We start from the raw sequence: 26,074 nt of genomic DNA, 5'->3' as shown, positions 1-26,074 counted from the left end.
GCTGTGGAGCAGCTAAGCCCGTACACCACAACTACTGAACCTGCACTTTAGAGCCTGCAAGCCACAACCACTGAGCCTATGTGCCACAACTACTGAAGCCCATGCACCTAGAACCCATGCTCCACAACAAGCCACCGCAATGAGAAGCCCACGCACCACTACGAAGAGTAGCCCCCGCTCACCACAACTAGAGAAAGCCCACGTGCAGCAATGAAGACCCAATGCAGTCAAAAATAAACTTTTTTAAAAAATGCAGCTTCACGGGCCCCACTGTGGACCTCCTGCTTCAGAAACTCAGATAGAGGGCCCAGAAATCTAAGCACTGCCAAGCGATTTACACAGTCACACACTGGCGATTTTCCAGGGTATGGACTAAGGCAGGGCTTTGCAGGAGACTGTGCTGGAGACGTCAGGTGCCCAGCCTGAAGGGTCTTGTGTGCCAGCCTGTCGACAATGGGGAGACACAGTAGGGTCTAGGCAGGGGAGTGAGAATAACCAGGTTTAGACAGATTGCTTCAGCCAGAGAGGGTACGAGTAGAGGAAGGGAAGGCTGCTGGAAGGAGGCCCTTTGAGAAATGACTTCAGGAATCCACTAGAGAGAGGCAGTGGACACAGCTTAGTGTTGTCACACGTGCAGGGTCCTTGTCCTATCCCAGTGCAGCTGACCCACTGGCACTAGACATGCAGGTCCAGGGCTCAGAGAAGTCTGCCAGGAGTCCTAACCTGTCAGTGTGAGGGTTGTGTGTGAAGCCAGGGAACTGAATTAAATCACTCAGAGGAGGTGGGCAGAGCAGGAAGAGAAAAGCTGATCCACACAACCTTGGGAACAGCAGTGAAGGGAGAGGGAGGACTAAAGGAAGGAGCTAACACCTTCTTGTTGACTATGTTCTTTGTGAAGTCACAATGTCAGGCATTTTATTCACCATGTCTCAGTCAGTTCTCAACAGCTTGGGGAGGTCCAACCCCATTTCATAGACAAGGCCAGGCTGAGTGGAATTAAATGACCGGCCCAAGGACAGAGCAGCCTGTAAGTGGTGAAGCCAGGGTTTGACCAGGTAGGTCCGTCTGATGGGCGTTTGCCTTAGTGAAGGAGTGAGAAGACAGATCTGCTAGGCCTGCACCAAGAATGCAAATTCTGCCCGAGACAACACCAGCTGCTTTCCACAGGGCACAGCATCTCCCAGGAACAGGTCCCCTGCTGTCCACACACACCTCTCCCTACAAGAAGTTTCTATGACACAGCAAAGGACATGGGTCTTTCCAGAGGCTGGGGGGTCTCCACCTCTCAGCCCAATCTAAAAGCTGAGGATAGTAAGGGGTTTTGCCAAATGCCTTTCCTGCAGCTGATACGACTGGGCTTTTCCTGCTTTACCCTGTTGATGTGCTGGATCGCTCTGATTTTCAAATGCTGAACCAGCCTTGCATACATGAAGTAGACCCCACTTGATCTTGGTGTGTAATTCTTTTTATACATTGTTGGATGCAATCTGCTAATATTTTGTTAAGGACTTCTGTATCTATGAGAGATACTGGTTCCTAGTTTTCTTGGATATTTGTCTGGTTTTGGTATTAGGGTAATGCTGGCCTCATAGAATGAGTTAGGAAGTATTCCCTCTGCTCTATCTCTGGAAAACTGTAGAGGACTGGTATAATTTCTTCCTTAAATGTTTTCTAGAATTCACTAGTGAAACCACCTGGGCCTCATGCTTTCTGTTTTAGAAGGTTGTTAATTACGGATTCAGTTTCTTTAACAGATACAGGCCTACTCAGATCATCTATTTCTTGTATCAGTTTGTCAGACTGTCTTTCAAAGAATTAGTGCATCTCAGGTAGGTTATCAAATTTGTGGGCACAGAGTTGCTCCGTGTTCCTTTATTACCCTTTCAATTATCATGGGATCTGCAGTGATGTCCCCTTTTATTTCTGGTACTAGTAATTTGTGTCTTCCCTTTTTTTTCTTAGCCTAGCTGGGGGCCTACTGACTTTACTGATCTGTTCAAAAACCAGTTTTTGGCTTACTTGATCTCCTCCATTGATTTCCTGTTTTCAATTTCATTGATTTCTGCTCTAGTTTTTATTATTTCTTTTCTTGTGCTTACTTTGGGTTGAATTTGCTCTTTTTCTAGTTTCCTAAGGTGGAAGCTTAGTTTATTGATTTTAGATGTTTCTTCTTTTCTCATATACACATTCAATGCTATAAACATCCCTCTGAGCACTGCTTCTGCTGCATCCCACCAATTTTGGTAAGTTGTAATTTCATTTTCATTCAGTTAAAAATATTTTAAAGTTTATCTTGAGATTTCTTCTTTGACTGTGCTGGGTGCTTTAGAACACTGAGACACTTACCTCTGGGAGGCAAAGAGTAAAATTCCCATTTTACATATGGGGGAACGGGTCAACCCAGGGTCACATGGCTGGGAAATGGCAGAGCCCGGGCTGCTGTACTGTCTGTCTGGTCCCCTGAGGACCAGCCCAGAGCTGAACTCCCCTGATGTTGCCACTGGCGACTCTGCGTGCCTGGTGAGTTGAGATGGTGAGCTCTGAACCGTTACAAGGTCAAGCTGGTCCTGGGGTTCAGAGACTGAACGCCTGGCTTGGCCGGGCCTGGGGTCGCCATCGATGGGGGCCAGGGACCAAGGCCAGACTCCCCAGCCTGAGCTGCCTGCTCTCTGACCTTGGGTGTCCCTGGGGTATGGTGGGATCCAGGCAGAGGAACCACCCCTCCACGCCAAGGAAGCACGTGGCCACTGTGCAGAGGGTCCCCCCCAGATGTTTCTCCAAGCCCCCACCAGGCCTGGGGCCTACCCTGGGCAGTCTTAGCACACTGTGCTGACCCAGTGGCACCGTCAAATCACACTTATTTTGAGTAGAAAATAAGCCACTTCTTCAGCAACACATCAAAATGTGGGGCTCTTTGAGCTTGCTGGGCTCACCTGGTCCTGGCTTCCCTGGAGGGTCCCTTGTGCAGCCAGGCCAGACTAGAGCCCTCAGGATGGCAGGGCCCAAGGAAGGGACGTGGTGCAGCAGCAGGGTCCTGGGGAGGTTGCCACTAGGCTGGTCAGTAGCAGTCGGCCTCGTTCTCCCCGAGGACGCCCACGGCAGCCAGCATGTCCTGCAAGAGTGACTGGGGGCTCTTCTCCACATGGTCACTGCTCTCAGCCAGAGTGTCCCGAAGGCCCTCCAGGTCTATAGACCTCAGCAGAGCTACGACGGCCCCGGGCTCCAGGTACCCCAGGGGCTGACCCTGCTCACCTGCCTGCCATCTCTGCAGGGTGGCCTCCACAGAGGCCACGTTGGGACTGTCCCCCGCCTCCTGCGGGCTGCCACAGGGAGCAGCCTTGGCCCTCAGGAATAGGAGAAGATCACAGGACTTCTGGGCCACAGGTCGGTCACAGTCAAACAAGGCACGGAAGGCAAACTCAAAGAGCTGCACACGGCAGAGCACCTGCAGGGCCTGGGCCAGCACGCCAGGTGGGGCTGTCTCTGGCAGGGCCACGGCATAGGGACAGTGGGAGCCGCGCTGACCCAGCAACTGCTCCAGGAACACCAGTGCCAGCTCGAGGCCCTGGGCCCGCACCTCCCAGTCCAAGTCCCTGCTCGCCGCCTGGAGCACTCCAGCCACAAACCGCTCCGCGTCTTCAGCTACATCAGCATGGCCATCCCTCAGCCACTCAGTGAAGACCTGCATGACGGCCCTCCGGGGGAAGCCCTCCGAGTCTGTGGAGAGGATGTGCAGAAGCTCCACGAGCAGGCTCTCCTGGAGGACAGAGTGGGAAGAGGGTGGAGGGACCAGGGAAGTCGAGTTCCTGCTGACGGGCTCAGGGTGCAGCAGGGAGAACCCCCATGAGGACCCCTGCCATGCTCGGCTTCCTTCAGGCGATGTGCCCTTCAGCCCCCCAATCTGCCCACCGTCAAACAGGGGTGGCCGTGCCCAAGTGACAGGGCTTCCAGGAAGCGGAGCCGGAGATTCAGGGGACACGCCCGACCCCGAATGCCACCCCTGGATGGCAGACCCACTCCACTCTGGCATCAGGACAGCCACCAGGTGGGCGCACGGCCACAGGACCCACTGCCTCCTACCTGCTGAGCCCCTGGGCACTCAGGGCTGGCAGGGGCGGCACACAGCCCCCAGCTAGACAACTGCCCTGTGGCGGTCACTGCGCTCGCGCGGACGTAACTCTCAGGGTCTCGCAGAAGCTGCTTGGTGAGCTCGGGCACCTCTGAAGCAAGGAGCGCTTGTCTGAAGCCGGCCTGCCCTGGGGGTCCAAGAAGCCACAACCAGCTATGACCGAAAGCTGAGTCCACAGCCTCTCCTCCCTCCCCAAAAGCAGCCTAGGTAGTCCGAGTTCCCAACTACCTGGGGACAACGGTGTGCCAAGGCCAGGCCAGCCCTCCCACAGGGACCCCAGCCCCCGGCGCCGCACCCTGCACTCACCTCCCCAGTGTCTGGTCATTTGGGTCAGGAACTCGAGGCCTGAGTCCCTTACCTCCCAGCAGGGGCTGCACAGGCGCTTCTGTAGCACAGGAAGCAGCTCTGGGGCAGGAGGAATGGTTCAGAGGGCCCGGGCCATGTCCACCCTGACTCCCACCCAGCCCCCAGTCGCCTCCATCCCTGCTCCTCCCTCAGTTCACCCCTGGGAGGGGCTGGGATCACCTCTGAGGAACAGCTGGGTGTGGGGGTCCAGGTCGCAGCAGCCGGGGGTCTTGGGTGAGCTCAGGAGCCACCTGAGTGTGGCCTGGAAGGCCTTCTTCAGAACCTGGAGCGGGAAGAGTGGGGCTGCAGGGCCAGGAGGGGTGAGCTGGCCCGCCTGCCCCCGTCCCCGCCCTGGGGTGTAAGATGGGGATGGGATACGTGGGGACAGGGAACACCGGACTTCATTTTTACGAGGCAGAAGCCTCTGGAAGTGGCCGACTGGCATCCAAGACTAGAGAGAGAGAAGAGGAGAGGCCAGCTCTTGTCAGGAAGCCCCACTACCAGGGAAATGAAACTTCTGCACCAAAACAGCAGGAACTACCCACGGCACCTTTTCCTGAAAGCCCCGGAACCTGCCAGGCTTATCATGCAATCTCCCCACTGCCTGCTCAGTACATATGCTATTCCTGCACCCCCAGAGCATGACTCAACCCCGGGGCTACGAGAACGGGGAGATTTGCAGGAAACCGCAATGAGAGTTGGGACCCCAAGCGTAAGGCCCACCTGGTTCTAGTTTACATCTCTCATGGAGAATTCCCTGTAAGACTGGATCCTCTCCCTGCTTTCCACGGCCCGGCGACCCCTCACTCAATCTCCACCAATGCCAGGCCCTGGGCCGAACGCTGTGCAGCTGCCTGCCCCTTGAAACTCACTTTAAGAAGCAATTCTGGGGACTTCCCTGGTGGTGCAGTGGTTAAGAATCCGCCTGCCAATGCAGGGGGCACAGGTTCGGGCCCTGGTCCAGGATGATCCCACATGCCGCGGAGCAACTAAGCCCGTGCGTCACAGCTATTGAGCCTGTGCTCTGGAATCCGCGAGCCACAACTACTGAGCCTGCGAGCCACAACTGCTGAAGCCCACTGCACCTAGAGCCCGTGCTCCACAACAAGAGAAGCCACTGCAATGAAAAGCCCGTGCACCGCAACGAAGAGTAGCCCCTGCTCGCCACAAGTACAGAAAGCCCGCGTGCAGCAACAGCCAAAATTTTTAAATTAATTATTTAAAAAAAAAAAAGAGACAATTCTGGCCCCAGAGAGGCCTGCAGGGGTGCCCTGCCTCTGCCTTCCTCCCCCTCCTCTTCCCTCCACCCTCCACCCTGCACCCTGTGCGTGTACCATGGAGCTGGACTCAGGGCTCACGAGGTACTCCAGGAGGACGGAAAACACCTGCGTCACCAACTCTTGAGGGCCTGAGACAGACGTGGATGGCTGAAGCACCCAACCTCCTACCCTGGGGCCTCCCCAGCCCACAAGTATGGCAACCCAAGGAAAACAGGGGACAGAACCCATCGGTCAGCTGAATCCCAGCCCCTGCCCCAGAGGAGACATGCAGAGGACAGCAGTCTTGGGACATCTCTGAGCAGCTGTGGGGCTCGCCCAACACCCGAGCTGTGCAAGAGAAAACATTCTCACTTACCGGTCCCCTGAGACAGCGCCCCCAGGAAATCCAGGGCAGCTCGCTGGACCCGGCTACAGCCCACCAGGATCGCACAGAGACGGCTGCCCATATCGGAGGTAGGGGCTGCTGAGCCACTGCAGAGCCGCAGTATTGTCACCGCAGCCCCAAGCAGGGGCGCCTGAGGCCAGGGCGAGGGGCGCTGGGGCTGGGGGAGGACGGAAGGTCAATGCAGGCCACAAGTCCCACTGCCAGTGTGGACCTGGGCCGGGCCGTACCTACCAGCGGCTGCAGCAGCCCCAGGTGGGCCAGAGCACAGCACAGGAGACCCACACAGGCCGACTTGGAGGAGAGGAGCGCGTCCACCGTCATAGAGTTGCCTGCGGTCCCCTCCAGCAAGCCTAGAGGGCGACCAGAAACAGCTCCTGGTTAGCGGGCACCTCCTGTGTGGCCACTGCAGGCCTTGCCGCTGGTCACTGCTTCATACCAGAGACCAGGCCCGGAGGTTCCGAGCAGGTGGCTCATCCAGGGTGGCGTCCAGCCGGCCGGAGCTGAGGTCTGAACCTGTCTGCAGGGCTCTCAAGCAGTCCCACTCTCCCTACAGCCCACGCCTGGGCCGGTTTCCCCTGGTCAGAGGCCCATCTCTACACTCAACATGGGGCTCCGAGGCAAAGCTGGCCCCCCTTCTCTAATCCTCACCCCATCGTGCGGCTGAAGCAAGACAAGTCGCAGCGAGGAAACTCACTCTCCCATCACAGAACTGACCTTCTGGGAGGACAAGTGCCAAGCCCGTGTGCCCGCTCTGGGTCAGGAACCATCCACGTGGCCCAGGCCCCCGGTAACCACCACCAACTGCCGGGTCAGCTACTCTGGGGGCCACTCCAGCTGATGCCCACAGGGGGCAATGCTGCCCTATGAACTCCCAGGCAGGGACGTGAGCAGTGGTCACACCTGGGACGGCAGCCTACACCACAGCCACCTTCACTCTTAGGTGGGGTGGCAAGCCAGGTGTCCCGCTGCCCATCAGCCCGCCCTGGCCCCAAGGACATTCTCAGGACCCCAGGGTCCTGCCTTCCTGCACCTGCCCACCCTTCCCAAGCAGCCTACCTGGGAGTCCAGGGGCCTGAGCAGCAGCTTCCAGGACACAGGCCAGGGGCTGGAGGAGGATGCCAAAGGCCTGGGTCCTCAGTGCCTGTGGACTGAGGACAGAGGACACGGTGAGGGCTGTCCCCGCCCTCAGGCAAGCTGGCTACCCTCCTAATATCCCCAGCAAGTCTGGGCCAAAGGGGTCAGTGCTGGGGATCTGGACACCCCCTTGAGAAACAGCCTCCCTGTAAGCACTGTGACCAGCACTCACACCACTGTCAGGGGACTCGAAGGAGCTGCGAGAGCGCCACCCAGGCCCCAGGAAGAGCCTGGGGAAGGCCTGGCCACACCCACTCCGATGGGCGGTGCCTGCTCAGGGCCAAAGGGATGGGATGCCCCAGCTCCTGGAAGTACTCCCAATGCTGAGATAGCCTTTCCTACGTTCCAGAACATGGTCTCGCCTCTCACCGACGTGCTTGGGCCCAGGGTGGTTGGGAGGCCAAGCTGGTACAGAGCTCTCCCTCCAAGCCAGCTGCCCAATCCTTCCCTCTCCCTTAGGACCACTCCCTCTCTCTGAACATCTGGAGACCCTGGAGCCCAGAGCCAGGCTTGCATCGTAACCCCAGCACCCTGTGCCCACTTTCACCCCAGACCTGGGCCAACAAGACCAGCTCTAGTCCGCCCGAAACCCTGGAATGACTTCTCTTCCTTCCCACCTCTCCAGACCCCACACCCCCTTCCTGGTAGGGCGCATCTCTCTCTCCCTCTGGGAATCTGTCCTGTCACTCCTGTCTACTGGGTCCCCCTCCACCGTCCCACAGCCCCCAGCACGCCCCACCCCAGTGGCATGCGCGCAGGGTGGCCCAGGATCCACAAGGCGAGGCCACTGGGGAGGTGGCAGAAGGCAGCTGAGCAGGTCCTGGGTATGAGCCCAGCCCTGCTCTGAGCAGGGCTGCCCCAAGATCTCTTATCTTTGGGGAGCCTGTGAATAAAGCTATTCCACCACTAAACAACGGAGAAGCCGGAGCCTGTGCCAACACCTTGGTGATAACCCACGACTGCCCGGCCACGCCCCGGCCAGCTGCCTCTGACTGATCTCTGGTTTCAGGAGCTCCCCTGAAGCTCCCTGCCCGCCTCACACAACATGAACCCCAATCCTTACCAGTCCTGCAGTTTCAGGATCCCCAAAGCCAGAGGCCCTGCCTGTGTGGGGCTCAAGTGGTTCAGTGTCTGGGCCAAAGTCTCCCACAGGCCACGGTAAGAGCTCGGCGCAGAACTGCGGAGAGGAGCCCAGGAAGAGAACGTCATTCCCCCGTCCAGCCCACACCGTGCCCAGGGGGCCGCCGTGGCCTGGGCTGGGAGTGCCGGCTGAGACGGAAGGCCTTTCCCAGGTGTGCGGGCTTCCAGACCCCCTCTGGTGTCCCCTCTACTCGAGGCAGCGCTCTCGGGCAGCCAGGGAGATGTGGCCCAGGTGTGATGGCTGCCCCAAGACTTCCCCAAGAAAACAAGCCCCACCTCCTGCCCACCCCACCAGCTGCGCCCTGGGGGCCTGACCGGGCCACGCTGAGGAGGAGATCCACGAGCGAGTGTGAGGCTGGGACAGGGTCTTTCTCGAGCAGGCGGGCCACGAGGGGGCTCAGCCGCACCCAAAGGCCTTGCGTCCAAAGGCCGTGGCAGTGCCCGAACGCAGTGGTCAGGACACTCAGGGCCTGTGTGACCTGCGGGACGGCTGTGGAGCACAGGGAGTCTTCGATGTGACCCACGATCTTCTGGGCACATGCTGGCCAGTCACAAGCCTGCGGACTGCGGTGGCCCTCGGCTGGGCCCTGCATCGCCAAGTCCAGAATGTGCACCAGGAGCTGCCCGGCTGCCGAGGCCACAAACAGGCTGGGATCTCCCTGCAGGGAGAAGATGGTGTCAACTGCACCTGGGGGGCGGGGAGGGACAACGGGTGGGGAGAGAAACAGGGTTCAGCTGGAACAGAGTCCATGGTGACAGGAGAGATGCTGAAACCACTGACCAGCTTCAACCACTGGACTTCAGACCCTCACAGACAGAACTCAGAAACCACCCAATGCGGAGGCACTGTCAGAAGCCCAGCCTCCCCACTACTCAGAGGCAGTGGAATCAGAATGGAGGGTTCACAGGGCAGGGGCTTTAGAACCCTGGCCACTTGGGATTCTTCTCGTCGGTTTCAAAGCCACCCCAACTGCTGGGTCTCACCTACAAGCCACAGGACACCGTACACCCTTGAGGGGCCTCCAACCCTTGGTTACCCTGAATGTTCCTCACAACAGCCCTACGATACCACAGCCACTTTCACGTTCAGAGGAAGAGACCCAGCAAGGTGCGGTGATTTCCCAGGAGTCGCAGAGCATCAGGCACGGCAAGGGCAGAGGCGGAAGGCAGGGCAGACGGGGGCACTCACCACAGGCGGCGAGGAAGCGCAGGGCACTAGGATGCTGTGCCAGGGTGCGCAGGCCCTGGATCCAGCCGCTGCGCACAGCGGGGGCCGTCCAGGCCGCTCCTCCGAGGGGGCCCACCTCCCCAAAGAGCATGGGCAGCAGCTCCCCCTGCTGGGAAGCAGAGAAGGAAGTGGGGCCTGAGCAAGTCCCCAGGGGGCCCCACATCAGAGACGGCTTTTCTATCCTTCACAGCTGGTCGAGGCGCTTCTTTGGGGGAATTTCTCGTGAGCGGCCGACACAAAGAGCCTGTGAGAGGTGGCAGGTGGCCACCAGAGCAGGCCGATGGCAGCCACAGCACTGCCAACTGTGCCTTCCAGGGGAGAGAACTTCGGAAGGGAGAACTGGGTTTTACATAAAGCCTCATCAACCCTGTCACAGTTCACTTCAGAAACCCTTCCCCCAAACAGCCCACCAACTGCAACGCCAACGGTCCCCCTCTGACCGTGACACGCTGCACTCAAGGACCCCAAAGGTCTCCACGGCCTACTGAGCTCTTGTGCTTGGCACTCGGGGCCCTCCAGGGCAGCTGCCCTCCTCCAGGTGTCCCCTACCCTGGATCCCCCAGCACACCCCCCCCATACACCTGCTCAAACCCCTTACAACCCGGCTGCAAGACCACTGCCCCTACGAAGCTGACCACCCCGCCCCGTCAGCAGGCAGTGGCTAACTCCCCGCTCAATCCCCACCTGCTCGTGGACGTCCACAGGACAATAACGCATTGTCCTGATCTGCTGCCACGTGCACAAGGCTCTTGTTCACTACAGGGTGCCAATGAGTGGGAAACTCGGGGGCTGCCTCTTACCAACGGAGCCCCTCACTGGTGTAGCTACTAGCTCTGAGCCTTGTCTATCTTGACAATAAAATGCTGGTCCCCACCCTCAAGTCATCTCAGGATCCAGGGTAAGGGACCACGGGGCCTCGGAGACACACTTCCAATCTCTCAAGGATGACTCTAACTCCGCAGTGGCCTCGAGGCCTTGAGGGGTGTTGCTGGAGGCGGCAGCTCACAGGGCAGGTCCTCTGTGGGATCTCGCATCACCGAAATGCGCCCCCAGAGCTGCAGCCTCTCCCTGGGGGCAGCTTGCAGCCAACGAGAAGGTACAAAGGCTCAGCCCCCCACCTCAGGTAGTCTGTCCACATGTCCGCTGCCCAGGCACCGTCTACTGGTGAGCATCTGGCTGCTGAAGGGCCCTTAGGGCTACCAGACCCCCTGGGAGGCTGTGAAGGGCCAGGTGAAAAGGGAACAGGAGCCCAAGCCAGTGCCACGGGCCCAGGACAGAAAGCAACCTTCCACTGCGACTCAGAGCCCGAACCTGCCCGTGTCCCTTGTCCCCACGTGCAGGGGGCCGACCACCAGACTGAAGGGCAGTCAGTGGCCTTCTAAGCCCCTAAAGCCATGGTCAACCTTGGGAAGGAAGAGGAGGCCGTGGAGAAGTAGAGACGGGAACTGGGAAGTACTCAGGAAATCAATGAAGTTGGGGAAGGCCATCTGATTGGGACTGAGGATTTACTTTCAGAGAAACAGGTGGTGTAACAGAGCATTCGAACAGTGCGGCTCTTCGGGGTCTAGTGTGAGCTCTGCCAGCTCTGTGGGATTCTTATATTGAGCCTTCACTGTCTCCTAATCCAGGAGAAAGATGAAGACTCCTGACCTGCTTACTGGCCAGGGCGCCCAGGATAACATGAATGTGATTTTGTAAACGGAGGTGTTCTACCAACTGCAAAGCACCAGAGGTATGGGTGGATTATCACACATGAAGTCATTTCCTAAAACACACTTCCGTGTGGAACATCCTGGGAAGCCTGTCCCACAGCGAGCTGGTGTGGGCTGGGTCCCCGGAGCCTGCACTGCTGAACTGAGGAACACCCATGAAGGGCAGCGCCAGGGCAGAGAGCCAGCCCCAGCTCTGCCGTATTTTAAAATGTTCACCGTTCACCCCAACATCATTCCTGGTCAGTTCTTCAAAGGAGAACTATACTCAGGAATAAAAACCTTGTGGTACACATCAAGACATGGGGGCAAAACAAGCTTCAGAGACTCAGGGTCATGACAGCCACCAGTGCTTTGTGTACCTGCAGGAGAAGGTGGGTCACTCAGGTGGGAGGACCCAGGCTCACCTGAAGATACTGGAAGCAGTTTTCCTGGGCTGCAAATATCCCTGCAAGGCGGAGTGAGAAGGAGAGGATTCTGGAACTTAGGTCCTGGGATTTCAGCACGTGGAACAGCAGCTCTACCAGGCAGGGATTTTCCTGTAGTAACAGGAGACTGGACCCTGGAGACAGGCCCAGCCGGGAAGCATGTTACCAGGGGCACAGTGCATGCCTCCCTAAGGGACCATTCTTCTGGCAACCCCCAGACTCCCTTTCTCTCAGGCTATTAGACTCAGCAGTCCAACCGGGAGGAAATCGTTGCAACAACTGCCACAAAGGATCCATTAACTTTAATTCAATGAGGGGGACAAAACAGAAAGCCAATACCTTAACAACAGGCAAGGGGCTGGGACAGAATATACAAGTGGCCAGCAAACCACGAAAGATATTCTGCCTTGCTGATTACGAAAAAGAAATGCAAATTAAAGCAGAGGACAATTTTCACCTCCAACAGATACTTTTCTCTTAAACTGAGAATACGAAAGCGAGAAGCACAATGGAACAGGCATTCTTTTCCAGATGTGGCATCCAAAACATCTATAGGCAACTGCTCTGTCATTCCAAAGCACTGACGGGTGGGGGAGGTGAAGGGGGAGGAAACCTGGGGCAACACTGGGAGGGCTTCCACTGCGAGGCCCTTGTGAAAGGACAATGAGGCACAGTAAGGAGGGAAAAACAGGGTGAAGGAGAGAGAAGCAAGAATCAAAGAAACCAAAAACAAGTGGGCAAACCTAAAAAAGCACTGACTTTAAAAATTAAGTAACTTTTGAAGGAGTTTAAAACAAAACATAATCAAAATACCAGACAACAAAACACGGAAGACTGGACTCAGCTGGAGTTAAAGTGCCTGAGGCTCCGTGTGTGGTTGGCGCAGAAGACAGAGATTCTAACTGACTTTCAACTTTTACAATCCAGTTTGCACGTAAGACTAACCCCTAAAAACGTAAGTGGAATGCTTCAAAACTTCACTTCAAAACCAGAAAGACTGAAAAAACAAAAGCTTTATTAATCCAATGGGGGGGCAGAAAAGGAGATAAAAGGCACAACAACAAGGCATGGAAAAAATGTTTTAAATGCAAAAGAATATAATAAAAATAGGTTCAAATATAACAGTAAACTCAACAAATGAAACAAATGAAACTGTCCATTAGAATAAAGAGCTGTGCAGACTAGATCAAGAACCAAAGGCTAGCTTCACACTGTAAGAAACAATGAAGCGTGACAACACAGAAGGCCAGATTTGTAAAGACTGAAAAGATACAGTTGGCAAATCCTAATTTTTAAAAAGCTGCTGCAGAAAGAGTAATATCAAACAAAACTGACTTTAAAGGAAAAAGCTCTGTCAGAGCTTTAGAAAGAAAGTCATTGCTCCAACAGCCAAACCCTGGAAAATATAACAGTCTAAGACTGTACATACCTAACCTAACTTCAAAATATACAAAGGGGGAGAAAAGACAGAATTTCAAACAGAAATTGTTGAATCCACCATCTTAGTTTAAGATTTTCACATATCTCTCAAAAACAATTAAGCAAACAAATTAGCAAGAACATCACAGGTTTTAACAACGTAAACTTGAACTAAGGAACAAGTATGGAGACTATATCCTTTTCATCATGTACAACACTGAGGAAAATACATACAGGCTGGGGGAGGAGGGAAGAGGTTAACTGCTAATGGACACCAGGTTTCTTCTAAGGGGATGAAAATGTTGCAAAATTAACCTTTGGATGGTGGCAAAACTGTGTGAATTTACTGAAAACCACTGAATTACACACTTTAAATAGATCAATTTCATGATATGTAAATCATATCTCAAATAAAGCTATTTAAAAATAATTTTTAATAGAGTTAACCATATGATCCAGCAATCCCATTCCTGGGCACATATCTGGAGAAAACCATAATTCGAAAAGATACATGTACCCCAAAATTCATCGCAGCACTATTTACAACATCCAAGACATGGAAGCCACCTAAGTGTCCAGTGACAGATATGGATAAAGATGTGGGGTGTGTGCGTGTGTGTGTGTGTGTGTAGAATGGACTATCACTCAGCCATAAAAAAGGATGAAATAATGCCATTTGCAGCAACATGGATGAACCTAGAGGTTATCATACTAAGTGAAGTAAGTCAGACAGGGAAAGACAGATATCTTATTACTTATATGTGGAATCTAAAAAAAAAGATACAAATTAACTTATTTACAAAATAGAAACAGACTCACAGACACAGAAAACAAACTTATGGTTACTAAAGGGGAAGGGGGGGTATAAATTAGGAGTTTAGGATTAGCAGATACAAACTACTATATATAAAATAAACAACAAGGTTCTACTGTATAGCACAGGGAGTTAGAGTCAATATCTTGTAATAAACTATAATGGAAAAGACTCTGAAAGTGTGTGTGTATATATATATATACAAAAAAAACAAATCGCTTTGCTGTACACCAGAAACTAACACAACACTGTAAATCAGCTATACTTCAATTAAAAAGATTTTTTTTTAATTTAACTACTAGGCCACAATTGAGGACTCTATAAATACCAAAAAATAATATCCTATAGAGAAATCTATAGAACATGTGCAAAAATGGTCTGTGTACTACGCCACGATAAAAGCCTCAACAGATAAAAAAAATCAAAATACAAATACTTTCTAACTCCAACCAAATAAATTAGAAATCAGTAATAAAAAGACTGAAAAAAACCCCATGTCATGAATCTAAAGATACCCTTTTAAATATTGATGATTTGTGGATAAAGAAATATTATAATGAAAAGTATGAAATATTTGGAAGTAAATCACAACAAAAGCAGCACATAGTAAGACTTGCAGGGTGCAGCTAAAGGGATACCTGCAGAGACATGTGTAGCCTTAAATGCCTCTATTAGAAAACAAGACAGACCTAGATATTCAACTCAAAAGAGAGTAAAAGAACAGGATAAACCAAAGAAACAAAGAGCAGAAATTTATGACATGCAATCCACACGAAAACAACTATCAGACAGACATTTACATGAGCAGATTTACGTACAAAGAAAACCATTACGTCGTTATTTATAATAATGACAGGTTACAAACACAGACATTTAACAACAGGGGACTAATTGTAAAATTAACATCCATTCACAGAGCAAACTGACATACAGTCAATAAAATCAACGTGTCAGTGGGGAAACACGCACTAGGACAGTAAGAGAGAAAAAGCAAGATACGTTATATTTACGGTGGGACCTCATTTTTATAAGAAAAGTACAGAATTATGACGTGTTAGGAAAAAAGGCTGGAAGGAAAAAATTGTTCGGAGTGGTTTAATCTTCCTCTTTACTCCTCTGTGCTGTTCAAATTTTATTTAAAGAATATGTATTACTTACATAATCAGAAAGAAAACCCGATTTCTTAATACAAAAAAAAACAAGGTAAGGTTGTCCCGTGGCCTCGGCAGCCACCTAGCGTGGCCTGAATACCGGGCGGCCTGCAGCTCAAGCTCTCCTGATCACCCCCTTAGGTTCAGCCTGCCGCGTCCCCAAAGCCAGGGGGAATGTTTAAGGTGTGAAGGAAGGACACCGGATAGACAGGCCTTCCCGAGGACACGGGAGCCCGGCACCCTCTGGCCTCCGGGGAAAATCAGCAGCGGCACCCTCACCCTTACCTGCTTCGGTTACCGCTGTAAACCAGTCCAGCAGCTTCTCCAAACAAGTGTCATCTGCCACAGGCTGCCCGGGGTCTGCCAGGACGGCACAGAGCGCAGGGAGGAGCCGGGAGCACTCTGGGTCCATGACGAGGCTGGGGCTCCTGCAAAGGCACTGTCAGGGCCAGCCCCCGCCTGCCCTAGCCACAGGCATCCCCATGCCCGCCCAGGCCCCAGAACTCTCACCTCAGCCCAGGCGACCACAGCCTTCAGACGGAAACTGCAAGTCGCCGGGATGGACGTAAAGCCTCAGCTCAGGAGGGACCGGAGGCTGTCAAGAGCAAGCAGAGCCCTCCATCCTGGCGCTGGAGATGGGGGGAATCTGCAGCACAGCAGGAGGCCTGAGCAGCTCAAAGTCGGCCAGCCTGGGACCCTGGTGGGAGGGGAGATCGAAGGGAGCACGAAGCCGAGCGAGGCTGCGGGCGGGCCCGAGGGAGGGGCGCGTGCGCGCTCTGGGGCCGGCCACGTGCAGGAGGCAGAGCGGCTCAGGACGAGTCGTAAGTGGCTCAGTCCAGACTGGCGTGTGTCTGTCCCTCCCAGGGTCAGTGTGAAAACCCTGCAGCAGCAGTGTGCGGGGCGCGGGGGCGGGAACCACTGCCGGTTCCTCCCGGGCGGCAACTGGACCTGCGTGTCCGGCCTGGGAAGGGCCCAGGGAGCCCGTGGGTCCTGTGCTCAGGTAGGGCTCTTGCAGGGGGGTGGGGTGGCCAGTGACTCTGTGTGCCGGGTCAGGAGCAGGCCTGCCTGGGCTGGGGCGTCTGTCTGTCCATCCCTGGCCAGGCTAAGTCCTTGCGCAAGGCGCCCTCCCTGTGGACCCCGCTGAGGACGCCAGGCCGGCGGCCGCGGTGGTGCCGGGGCCCAGCCCGGGCCACGCACGCGGCCCCCAGGCTGCTCTCCGGCCCCGAACCCCGACCCCACGGGGCCCGCCACAGCGACCGCGACCCCTTCGCTGGCGCGCGCCTCACCCGCTTCACGTCCGTCACCGCTGCAGGCCCCGCCCCGTACCGTGCGACCTGCCGGGCTTGGAGGGGGCGAGGACGGGAACGGCGGGCGTGGGGAACCGTGAAATCGCCCTGGAGATGACCCCGAGAGCCCAGAGGGCCCAGGCTCGGGGGACGAACTCAGGCTGAGAAGGACCGGCCGCCGCCGAACGAATCCACTCACCCACCCCCAGCGGGACGCCCACAGGTACGCGCCCGAGGATCCGGCAAGCTTTGCGCCCGGAAGGCAGGGCTTTCGGCGGAAGGGGCGTGGCTATGTGCGAAGGGGCGTGGCCTCGTCGGCCAAAGGGCCACGTGTCTAGGCGGGCAAGCGAAGCAAAGCGCCAGCCGCGTAGTAGACAGATCTTCCTCCGCTCGGAATGGGGTTTCATCCCGTTTGTAAGTCCAAAATGCATTTAATGTCCCTAAGCCACCCAACATCATAGCTTAGCGTAGCCTACCTAAAACTTGCTCAGAACAATTCCATTAGCCTACAGTTGGGCAAAATCATCTAACTCAAAGCCTATTTTATAATAAATCGTTGAATATGTCATGTAATTGATGGAATACTGTACTGAAAGTGAAAAACAGGATGGTTGTCTGGGTACAGAATGGCTGTAAGTGGATGGTTTTTTACCCTTGTGATTGCGTGGTTGTCTGGGAGCTGCGGCTCGCCGCCGCAGCCCAGCGTCATGAGAAAGGATCCTACCTACCGCATATCGGCAGCATGGGAGAAGATCAAAATTCCAAATTTGAAGTACGGTTTCTACTGAATATGTATTGCTTTCGCAGCACTGTAAAGTCAAAACACTGTAAGTGGAAGCATGGAAATTCTGGAACCGTCTGTAACTAAGAGAAAGTAAGTGAAACAACAGATGCAGGAAGGGCAGGGGGTTTGCGGAGCCCCAGGAGAGGAGCAAGAGATACTGGCGCACAGGTAGGTTAGATCCTGAAAGCACTTGTCTGCCACGTGAACAATACCCCGAGGAAGCAGATGGAAGTTAAGAAGGTGAGAGGCCTGGTAAGATTCACCTTTTATACACAACTCTGGTGGCAGCTCAGAGGAGAGCATGTGGTTTCTTTTAGGATCCATCAGGGAAGGTGTAAATAGGGAACCAGAACTTGGGGTACCGACTGTACCTGACACCACTCCGGAAACAGGGCTTCACAGAGCAGAGGAGCGCCAATGAGTGAAGGGGATAATTTCAGAACAAATAAAATTTTGCCATTTAAAATACCACTCAAGTAATTGGACCAGCGGCAAAGCGTTACCTGGTAGCTTGTTTTTTTGAGGTGCTCACCATGTGCCAGGCACCATGCTGGATTTTAGCTGTTTTCTCCTTTAGTGCCCGCAAAAGCCCTGAAACTGTTTCTACTTTGCAGACAAGGAGACGATGGTGAAACTACTAAACCCGAGCTCCTGAGCACTAACCAGCTTGTGGGGAGACAGCGTCCGACCACCGTGTGGCTCACCCCCTTTGTCGTACAGATGAGGAGACCGAAGAAACGAGGGTCATGGACTCATAATAATTGGTGTTAGAATTCGAACAGTCGTAACCTGCCAGGCAGTCCTCCTGCTACACCACGCTACCCTGTGTGGACACTCATTCATTTGTTCACCTCATAACAGCGTACTAACACTGTCACACTGCGCTCACTCTGGAACCGGCAACTGCACTAAGCAGTTTAGAGATACTGACTCATTTGATCCTCACCACAACGCTTTTCTCCAATTTCTATTTGAGGACACAGGCACAGAGAAGTTATGACTTGCCGGGCACCAAATACCTATTGATTGAGCACCTGCTATGTGCCAGACCCTGTTGCAAAGGAGAGAGATACAGCCGTGAACAAAACACAGCCCTGCCCCAGAGAGCTTACATGCTAGACATGGGAAGTTCCTGTAGATCATAAAGGCCAGGGGGCTGGAAAAATAAAGCAGGGCAGGGGGACAGAGTAGATGCCCTTGGAGGTCTGTATGAAAAGAAAGGGCAGGTTATACTTGCTAATAATTTAAATAAACTTCGCAGCCCAACTCGCCTAAAGATCTTCATGATGCACACTGAATACAGTGAGTGCGAACTCTTATTTTTTATTGTCCTGTGGCTACATCAGAACCCTTGAGCCTAAGGTACCGAGATCAGGAAGATGGTTTTCCGAATGCCAGGCGTTCAGAGCTGGCAGACTGTGGACACCGCAGAAGCCCCTTGTCCCTTTCATCTTAACCTAATAAATATTAATATCCGGCTCTGGTGACTAGTGCACAGGTTCGCATTGCAGCCTTGGCGGCGGCTGGACCGTTCCAGCTCCGCCCCGCTCTCCGCCCCACACTCTGGGCGCGCAGCCTGTCGACCCGCCGGGGCTCCCCGAGCACGCTTACTGTCGGCCCGCCTCGCGGGGCGCCGGCCACATCCGGGGCTCGGGGGCCCGCGCGGTTGCCATGGCAGCGGGGTCGCGGCGGGCGCGCGGGCAGGCCCCGAGGCTGGCGGTCGGCGGAGCCCCAGAACCGGACGGCCGTACTTGCAGCGCCTAGGGGCGATCGGGCAGCGCCGCCGCCATGTCCCTGAGCACCGGGGAGCCGGCCTCGGAGATGGTAAGCGCGGAGGGCGGGGAGGCCCCCTGACTGCCTCCCCTCGCCGAGGCGCGGGCTGGAGGAAGGGGGCGCAGGGCCGGCGACCGCCGGTGACAGCTGCCATTGTTGTTACCGCATAAGAGCGGGCCTCCGGCCCCCGCCCGCGTGCGGCTGGCCGGGCGTCGCCGCCCCTCGCCCAGCCTCCAGCCACCTCTAGTCCCCCGCTCGTCCTTGCACTGGCCGTCGCTTCCGGAAAGCTCTCCCGGACACTGCGCCCTCGCTGCTCGGCGCCTGCGAAGCCGGGCCTGTGCCGAGCCAGCGACCGCGGCCCGCCGGGTGACAGAGCTTACTGCGTAAGTGTCCGCCCACCCCGTGCTTCCAGGGCGGGGGACTTGGTTTACCTAGTGTTTCTGGCGCGCCAATCATCTGCTGGAGACGTTATTGTGGATGAATAAACTGCATTCCAGTGGCGTGGGGTGGGGTGGGGGAGAACAAGGTAGAAAAACAGATCATGTCCATCAAGTCAGAAAGTGGAAAGTGCGCTGCAGAAAATAAAACAGCCCATGTGACGGAGGTGGATTGGGGAGGCTGCTTTAGACTGGGTGCCAGGAACAGCCACTCTGAGAAGTTGGAGTGTCCTGATGTCACTGATGAGAAGGAGGCATTCTGGTAAAGATCAGAGACCAGTGGGACCAGCAGGTGCAAAGGTCCTGGGGTGGGAAAGTGCAGTGGTTCCAGAGCCTGAAAGAAAGCTTGCTGGGATCTCCTCAAGGGCATGGGTGTGGATGGAAGGGAGCCAGGGGCCTGACCATGGAGAGCCTTGCAGGCCATGCACGCAGTTTGAATTTATTCGGGCCACAGTGGGAAGCCTTTGGAGGGCTCCAGACAAAGGGAACCTGGCTCACTTTGCTTCCTTCTCCCAGAGATGGCAGTACCCAGCATGGCTGTACAGAGCTGACCCCAAGCAGGGGCTCAGTGCTGCTGCCACTGGAGCTGCTGAAAGTTTCCTACTTGTCCCTCAAGGCACCAAGTCCTGCCTCATCTGGAAGGCCTGCCCGTCTACAGTGGCCTCAGTTACTGCTCCTTCAACTTCTCATATTGTTATTATAAATGTTATTCATGCCCAGTAGAGAAAATCAATTACCCATAATCTAACTGCCTACAGAAAACCACAGTTAATGTTTGGTGTATTTCCTTCCGACCTTTTTTCAGCGCATCTTTTTTTTTCATGTGCTTTTGAAAACTTGAGATCATTTTTATATTGTTTTGTAACCTTTGCCGTTTTATTTATTCCTAGCATCTTCCCATATCCACACATTTTCAAAAACATGATTTTTAAAATTCTAACTTTATATATATATACATATACCTGAATCACTTTGCTGTACACCTGAAACTAACACAACATTGTAAATCAACTCTACTTCAATTTTTTAAAAAAAGAAATACATCAAAGACAAATACTGTATCATCTCACTTATATGTGGCATGTAAACAGCAAGGAGTTACCATATTGCACAGGGAACTATATTCAATATCTTGTAATAACCTATAATGGAAAAGAATTTGAAAACATATATGTCTGATATAACTGAATCAGTTTACTGTACACCTAAAACTAACACAATGCTGTAAATCAACTATACTTCAATTAAAAAAAAAATTTTTTTTTAAACTCTCACGTGGGAATTCCCTGGCGGTCCAGTGGTTAAGACTCCGTGCTTCCACAGCAGGGGGCACGGATTTGATCCCTGGTGGGGTAACTAAGCTCTCGCCTGCCGTGTGGCGTGGCCTAAGTAAATAAATAAATAAATATTCTCGACAATTATTACTCATGCAAAAATGGAACGATAATATTTTTAGAAAACAAAACGCTAACCTAATAGGATAGCCCTATTTTAGCTCTCCATTTCCTTGCTTTTACTCTTTTTTTAAAATTTATTTATTTTATTTACATTTATTTTTGGCTGCATTGGGTCTTCATTGCCGCACGCAGGCTTTCTCTAGTTGCGGCGAGCAGGGGCTACTCTTCCTTGCGGTGCGAGGGCTTGTCATTCCGGTGGCTTCTCTTGTTGCTGAGCTCAGGCTCTAGAGCACAGGCTTCAGAGCACAGGCTTTGTAGTTTTGGCGCACGGGCTTCATTGCTCCGTGGCATGTGGGATCTTCCTGGACCAGGGCTCGAACCCGTGTCCTGTGCATTGGTAGGCAGATTCTTAACCACTGCACCACCAGGGAAGCCCACTTTTACTCTCATGTTTTCATGTTTGTGCTGTTAGAAGCAATGCTGCTGTAAACGTTCTTGCACATAGAAGCGTTTGTTAAGCCCCTTATACATGCCGGCCTCTGAGGAGACAAAGACAAGCTGAGCCCCAGTGCCTTGGTCTCCAGGAACCCAGTCTGTGGAAGAGGCTGGGGCAGGGCTCTCCGGGCATTCAGGAGACTCGCCGCCCTTGGCCCAGGCTAACTGGCAATTTCTCTGCTGAGCTTACGTCTGTTCTCAACCAGACAAGAACCTCCTGTGAACAGGCACTGTCCAGTCTGTCCAATCCCCCGAGTCCCTTGGAACACAGCCGCCTCTGGGCTCGCTCGTGAACCTCACAGAGCACTTAGTGCGGTGCCAGGGAGCCCACTGTGCCGTGGCCGTGAGCAGGCCCCGCTGGCCAGGGCAGAGCCACAGGGGTGAGGTGGAGCCTGGGCGTGGTCCCTGGTGATTTAAGGGCCAACGCTTCTAAAAGGGCTCACAGTTTCTAGAGCAAGATGATAAGAGCATTTACAGGGCAGGGCGTTTACTACTTGTAAGATTCTCTGTTCCTGCTCTACGGCTCTGCCTGCGCTAGAAGCCTTTGTCCACCAGGTCCAGCATCTGGGCCCTTCAAAAGTAGTTTCTATCGCCTGCTCTTTCCCTGTGTATTGGTCACACTTTCCTGTTTCTCTGTGTGTCTCGTCGTTTTTTGTTGAAAACTAGACATTTAGGTAACATATTACAGCAGCTCCTCCCCACGGGGTTGATGTGGCTTTGCTCAGTCGTTCGTTTATGTGCTGAGTGACCTGGCCGAGCTAACGTGTGCAGTCGATTTCCCCGCACCGTGCAGCCTCTGTTTCCCTGCTCAGATCTTTTCTTGTTTAAATCTTTTAGCCCAACTACCTAGGGGTTACCCTTGGGTCAGCAGAAGCCACTTGTTGGTCAGAGGTTGTGTTTCACCCCCTGGGCCAGTCGGATTTTCGCCCTTGACCATTGAGCGGTGTGTGTGTGTGTGTGTGTGTGTGTGTGTGTGTGTGTGTGTGTGTGTAGGCCGCTGTCACAGTTCAGGGGTTTACATCTTTGCCCACGCACAACGGGGAACTAGCGCATATGGGTTTTCCCTCTCCCATCTCTCCTGAGAGGGCGACCTTGGACATGCGTGTGGCTCTCTGGACTTCCGGGGATGCCTGTCATTGTACTTTGAAGCCTGGCTTCCTGGGGTCTGCTCTTGGGTCAGGGTAGTTTATCATCAGCCAGGGTTTGGTCAGCAGCTGCGCCAAAGCCCCAGCACCACCAGGGCTCGCGCCCTTGGGTTGACGTGGGTGCAGCGTGGGGACTGTGTCTGCGTTGGCCCAAGCCTGCTCTGACAGAGCACTCCAGGGCTTGCCAGCGGCCTCCCTGAGCCTCAGGGCTGACCGCGACCTCAGGAGGGCGCTCTGGGCTCTTCACCTTCCGGTTGCTCTGCCAGTGAGCTCTCTGCCGCGTGACCGCGGAGCTGGGGGCCTCGGGATCGCTCCCCACTTTGTCTGCAACTTGGCAGTGGAATCAGGGAGGCGTGCAATTCTCCACTCTCTGGTGCAAATGCAGTCAGTCCCCTCGGCACAGCCGTCGTCCTGCCTCTCCCTTTGGGGAGGACCTCTGGGCCACTGCACAGCAGGGACAGCGCAGTGTTTCCCCGGAGTGACACTCCTTCTGGGCCTGCCCCTCCCTGCGTGGACCCTCTGCTCTACAAGCACAGGGGAGTCTTAGCCTGCCGCCTCTGGGGTAGAGCTTACACCCTACTTCTGGGAGCTGGGGGCAGGGGGTCCACCACCACCCGTGCTGTGTTGACTGCACCCGCCCGGAGGAGAGCTCTCTGGAATCCTTTCTATCAGATGGAGACGGGGAGCTGAGGGGTGCCTCTGACTCTCGACGTTCTTCCCTGGACTTAGTAGATTTTTTTGAATCAATTTTTCTCCATAGCTGTGTGCTTTTGTCAGTTTCCAGAAACTGCAAAAGATGGTTTCGTGGCTTCTTCTGTTAAAGGGTTGTTTGCTGAGGAGAGGGCCTTCCACGCTCTGGACGATGCCTCCTGGATGAATGCAGTCCTTCCCCACTTTTACCATATACTAAGTCCCCGTATGTTCCTGCATCTCTTTCTGGACACTCTGTCTTTTTTCCCCAGTGTTTTAGTTAGTATATATTTAATGCTTTAAAAATCCTGGTAGGAGAACGTGTCCCCCCTGTCGACGAGGAAGCTGCGATGCAGAGGGGTGAGGGGCACGGCCACCATCACCGCCCTGCGATTCCTGACTCACGGTGCATGAATGCGATATCTCGTGTAGGAATGCGTGGCAGCTCAGATCGTACTTGGAGAAGGAAGAATGACTCGGCCGTTACCGTGCGCTTTTGTTTCTTTTTTAAATACCGTGTATGGTCTCTTTCATGCTGCTGACTGAGGGGTGGATCTTGGGCTGTTCTATGATTTCAGATACTCATATTTTGCTTGTTTAGTTCCTTCTGACTGGCAGGATGGAGGGTGGCAGAGTTTGAGGGGGACTGACTGGGGGGAAGCGATGGTGTGGGTGAGCCCACCTACGAACACAGAGACCACTTTGCTGTGTTCACCACACACGTAACCTCATTCCCTCGTAGAAACTGCAGGTCCTTAAAAAGTTTTCAAGACGTTGTTCAGAACAAAGAATAGTGACAAGTATTCACAAAAGAAAGTCTTGCTACTCTTCTATGCAGTTGTTAACAGCTCACCTTCATGGTTGGCGGGCTGCCCTTTGTGATGCCAGGGGGCGAAGACAGAGCCTTTGGCTTTCCTGATCTCCTACATCGTGTGTATACCAGTCCCCTCCCTTCCCTGCCTCAATTTTGCACATCATTTCCATATACTTGGTTCAATGAAAACTTTACAACTATCGTTTGCTATTTATACCTTAAAATGTCACCTGTTTAATGACATCAAAAAAGTAATTCAGTGGCTGATTTTTTAAAGATTCTGTTTGTTTGGAACGCACTACCTTCCCTTCATCCCCCGAATCCAGTCCCTCCGCACCCTTACGCTGGACTCTCCTTGTTTAAGAGGCGCGCACCGGAAGGGTGCCCCCTGTGACAGCTGCCCCCTGTCCGTGTGATTGTGCGGCCCCACGTTTTTAGTAAAAGTTCAAGCGGCCAGCAGAATTGTTGCTAACGTACTGATAGTTAACCTGGTAGACGATACACGTGCTTTCCAGAATGCAGTCCAGTCCCGCTACAGCACTGCATGGACTCAGCTACGCTCCAGACAGCTCGCTGAAACGTAATTACACCGCCACCCAGATATGGCATTATTGGTTCATAACGGGCGCATTCAGTCCTAACTTCAGTATCAGCGTTTTAGGTCAACTGTACAGGACGGTGGAGGGAGTTTAGAAATTGTTCTGCTTTCTCTCCTTGTAGGGTTTAAACCTGAGTAAGTGTGTTAACACAGACACATCATTCTCTTGGGAAAGTTCCCATTTCTCCTTGACATGCCAGTGCCGATGTTAGTACAGATTTTATTACACTCCCTGGGCCAGGGCAGATCACTGGAATCAGAAGGTAGGAACCTCCATACGCCCAAATAACTCATGTACTGATGGATACGTGAATGACTGATTTGTTCTCACCAGGATGTAGTCACAGGTTCCTTGTGCTTTGATACAAAGATGAAATACTTTCATCAAGAACCGTTCGTTGGGGGAGGGATAAATTAGGAGTATGGGATTAACAGATACACGCTACTGTATATAAAATAGATAAACAACAAGGATTTACTGTGTAGCTCAGGGAACTATATTCAATATCTTGTAATAGCCTATAATGAAAAGAATCTGAAGTATGTACATATGTGACTGAATCACTGCTGTACAGCTGAAACTAACACAGTATTGTAAACCAACTATACTTCAATTAAATTAAAAAGAAAAGAAGTGTTTGTCAATTCTGTGGAGATGGTGTCGCTAGACTGACAGGCCTGGAGCAGCCCTGCCAGCAGAGTTTTGTGTTTTTTTTGTTTTTTTTAAACATCTTTATTGGAGTATAATTGCTTTACAATGGTGTGTTAGTTTCTGCTTTATAACAAAGTGAATCAGTTATACATATACGTACGTTCCCATATCTCTTCCCTCTTGCGTCTCCCTCCCTCCCACCCTCCCCATCCCACCTCGGTGGTGTGTGACCACCTAGAGGGGTGGGGCCAGCAGAGTTTTGTTCTGTGTCCCCACCTGTTCCTTCGGATGCGACGGGACAGACTGGCTGCTCCTGCTGTGGACGGATGCTCTGAGTTGGATGGGGGCTCTGCGGCCGCAGCACGGCCTGGCCCGGCCGCTCCCACACTGTCAGGGTGACTGTGGAGCCAAGCTGGCGCCTGAAGCTTTCGCTGTTCGCATCTCTTCCTCCAGGGAGATGACAGCCTGTCTGCAATAACCTTCGACTCTGACTCAGAGACGGTGAGTGCAGGGGGGGGGGGGCGTGGCTGCGGTGCTCACACGCGGCCCCCCCACAAGTGCTGTGTTTAGCGCCCCATCACAAATTCCACCTGCTGCTCTGAGTTTGAAAAGCTCCAGGCCCTCAGGTGGATTTGAATAACTTAGATGGTAATTTTAAAACTTTTACCCGGAAGTTAGTCGTGAGCTGAGTACTTTTGAGGCTGATGACAAGTTATCCTGCACCTGGTTTTGGCCTGCACTCCCCCCAACCCCAGCCCCCCAGTCCTGACACGTAACGGCGGGGGGGGGGGGGGGGACGGGAGCAGAGCTCCGTGATGCAGTCGGAGGCTGAGGTGTGAGA

At 53.7% G+C, this 26,074-nt stretch overlaps 2 protein-coding genes across 2 annotated transcripts in view; one reads left to right on the top strand and one right to left on the bottom strand.

Annotated features, from left to right (window-relative positions):
* Positions 1-932: 932 nt before the first annotated feature.
* Positions 933-16,643, bottom strand: BRAT1 (BRCA1 associated ATM activator 1). The gene is made up of 15 exons (XM_082857667.1): positions 16,449-16,643; positions 15,673-15,859; positions 15,448-15,590; positions 11,758-11,912; positions 9,603-9,750; positions 8,729-9,101; positions 8,337-8,450; positions 7,196-7,287; positions 6,371-6,489; positions 6,110-6,296; positions 5,809-5,882; positions 4,655-4,757; positions 4,436-4,534; positions 4,081-4,256; positions 933-3,757 (listed from the first exon to the last, which is right to left on the bottom strand). Exons 3-15 carry the CDS (start codon positions 15,572-15,574, stop codon positions 3,059-3,061), a joined length of 2,466 nt encoding a protein of 821 aa, XP_082713793.1. The 5' UTR covers positions 15,575-15,590; positions 15,673-15,859; positions 16,449-16,643; the 3' UTR covers positions 933-3,058.
* A 2,260-nt stretch (positions 16,644-18,903) lies between these two features.
* IQCE (IQ motif containing E) overlaps positions 18,904-26,074 on the top strand; it is a gene marked incomplete at its 5' end in the record, with an annotated part of 39,413 nt that continues 32,242 nt past the window's right edge. The window contains 4 exon segments of the mRNA XM_082857489.1: positions 18,904-18,938; positions 18,940-18,992; positions 18,995-19,056; positions 25,687-25,734. Of these exon segments, the coding sequence (XP_082713615.1) occupies positions 18,904-18,938; positions 18,940-18,992; positions 18,995-19,056; positions 25,687-25,734 (198 nt within the window).

Source organism: Leucopleurus acutus, assembly GCF_964270905.1.
Source record: "Leucopleurus acutus genome assembly, chromosome: 16".
Classification (NCBI taxonomy): Eukaryota; Metazoa; Chordata; class Mammalia; order Artiodactyla; family Delphinidae; genus Leucopleurus; species Leucopleurus acutus.
The sequence above is the reverse complement of the archived record's forward strand: the minus strand, read 5'-3'. Positions and strand labels throughout refer to the sequence as shown.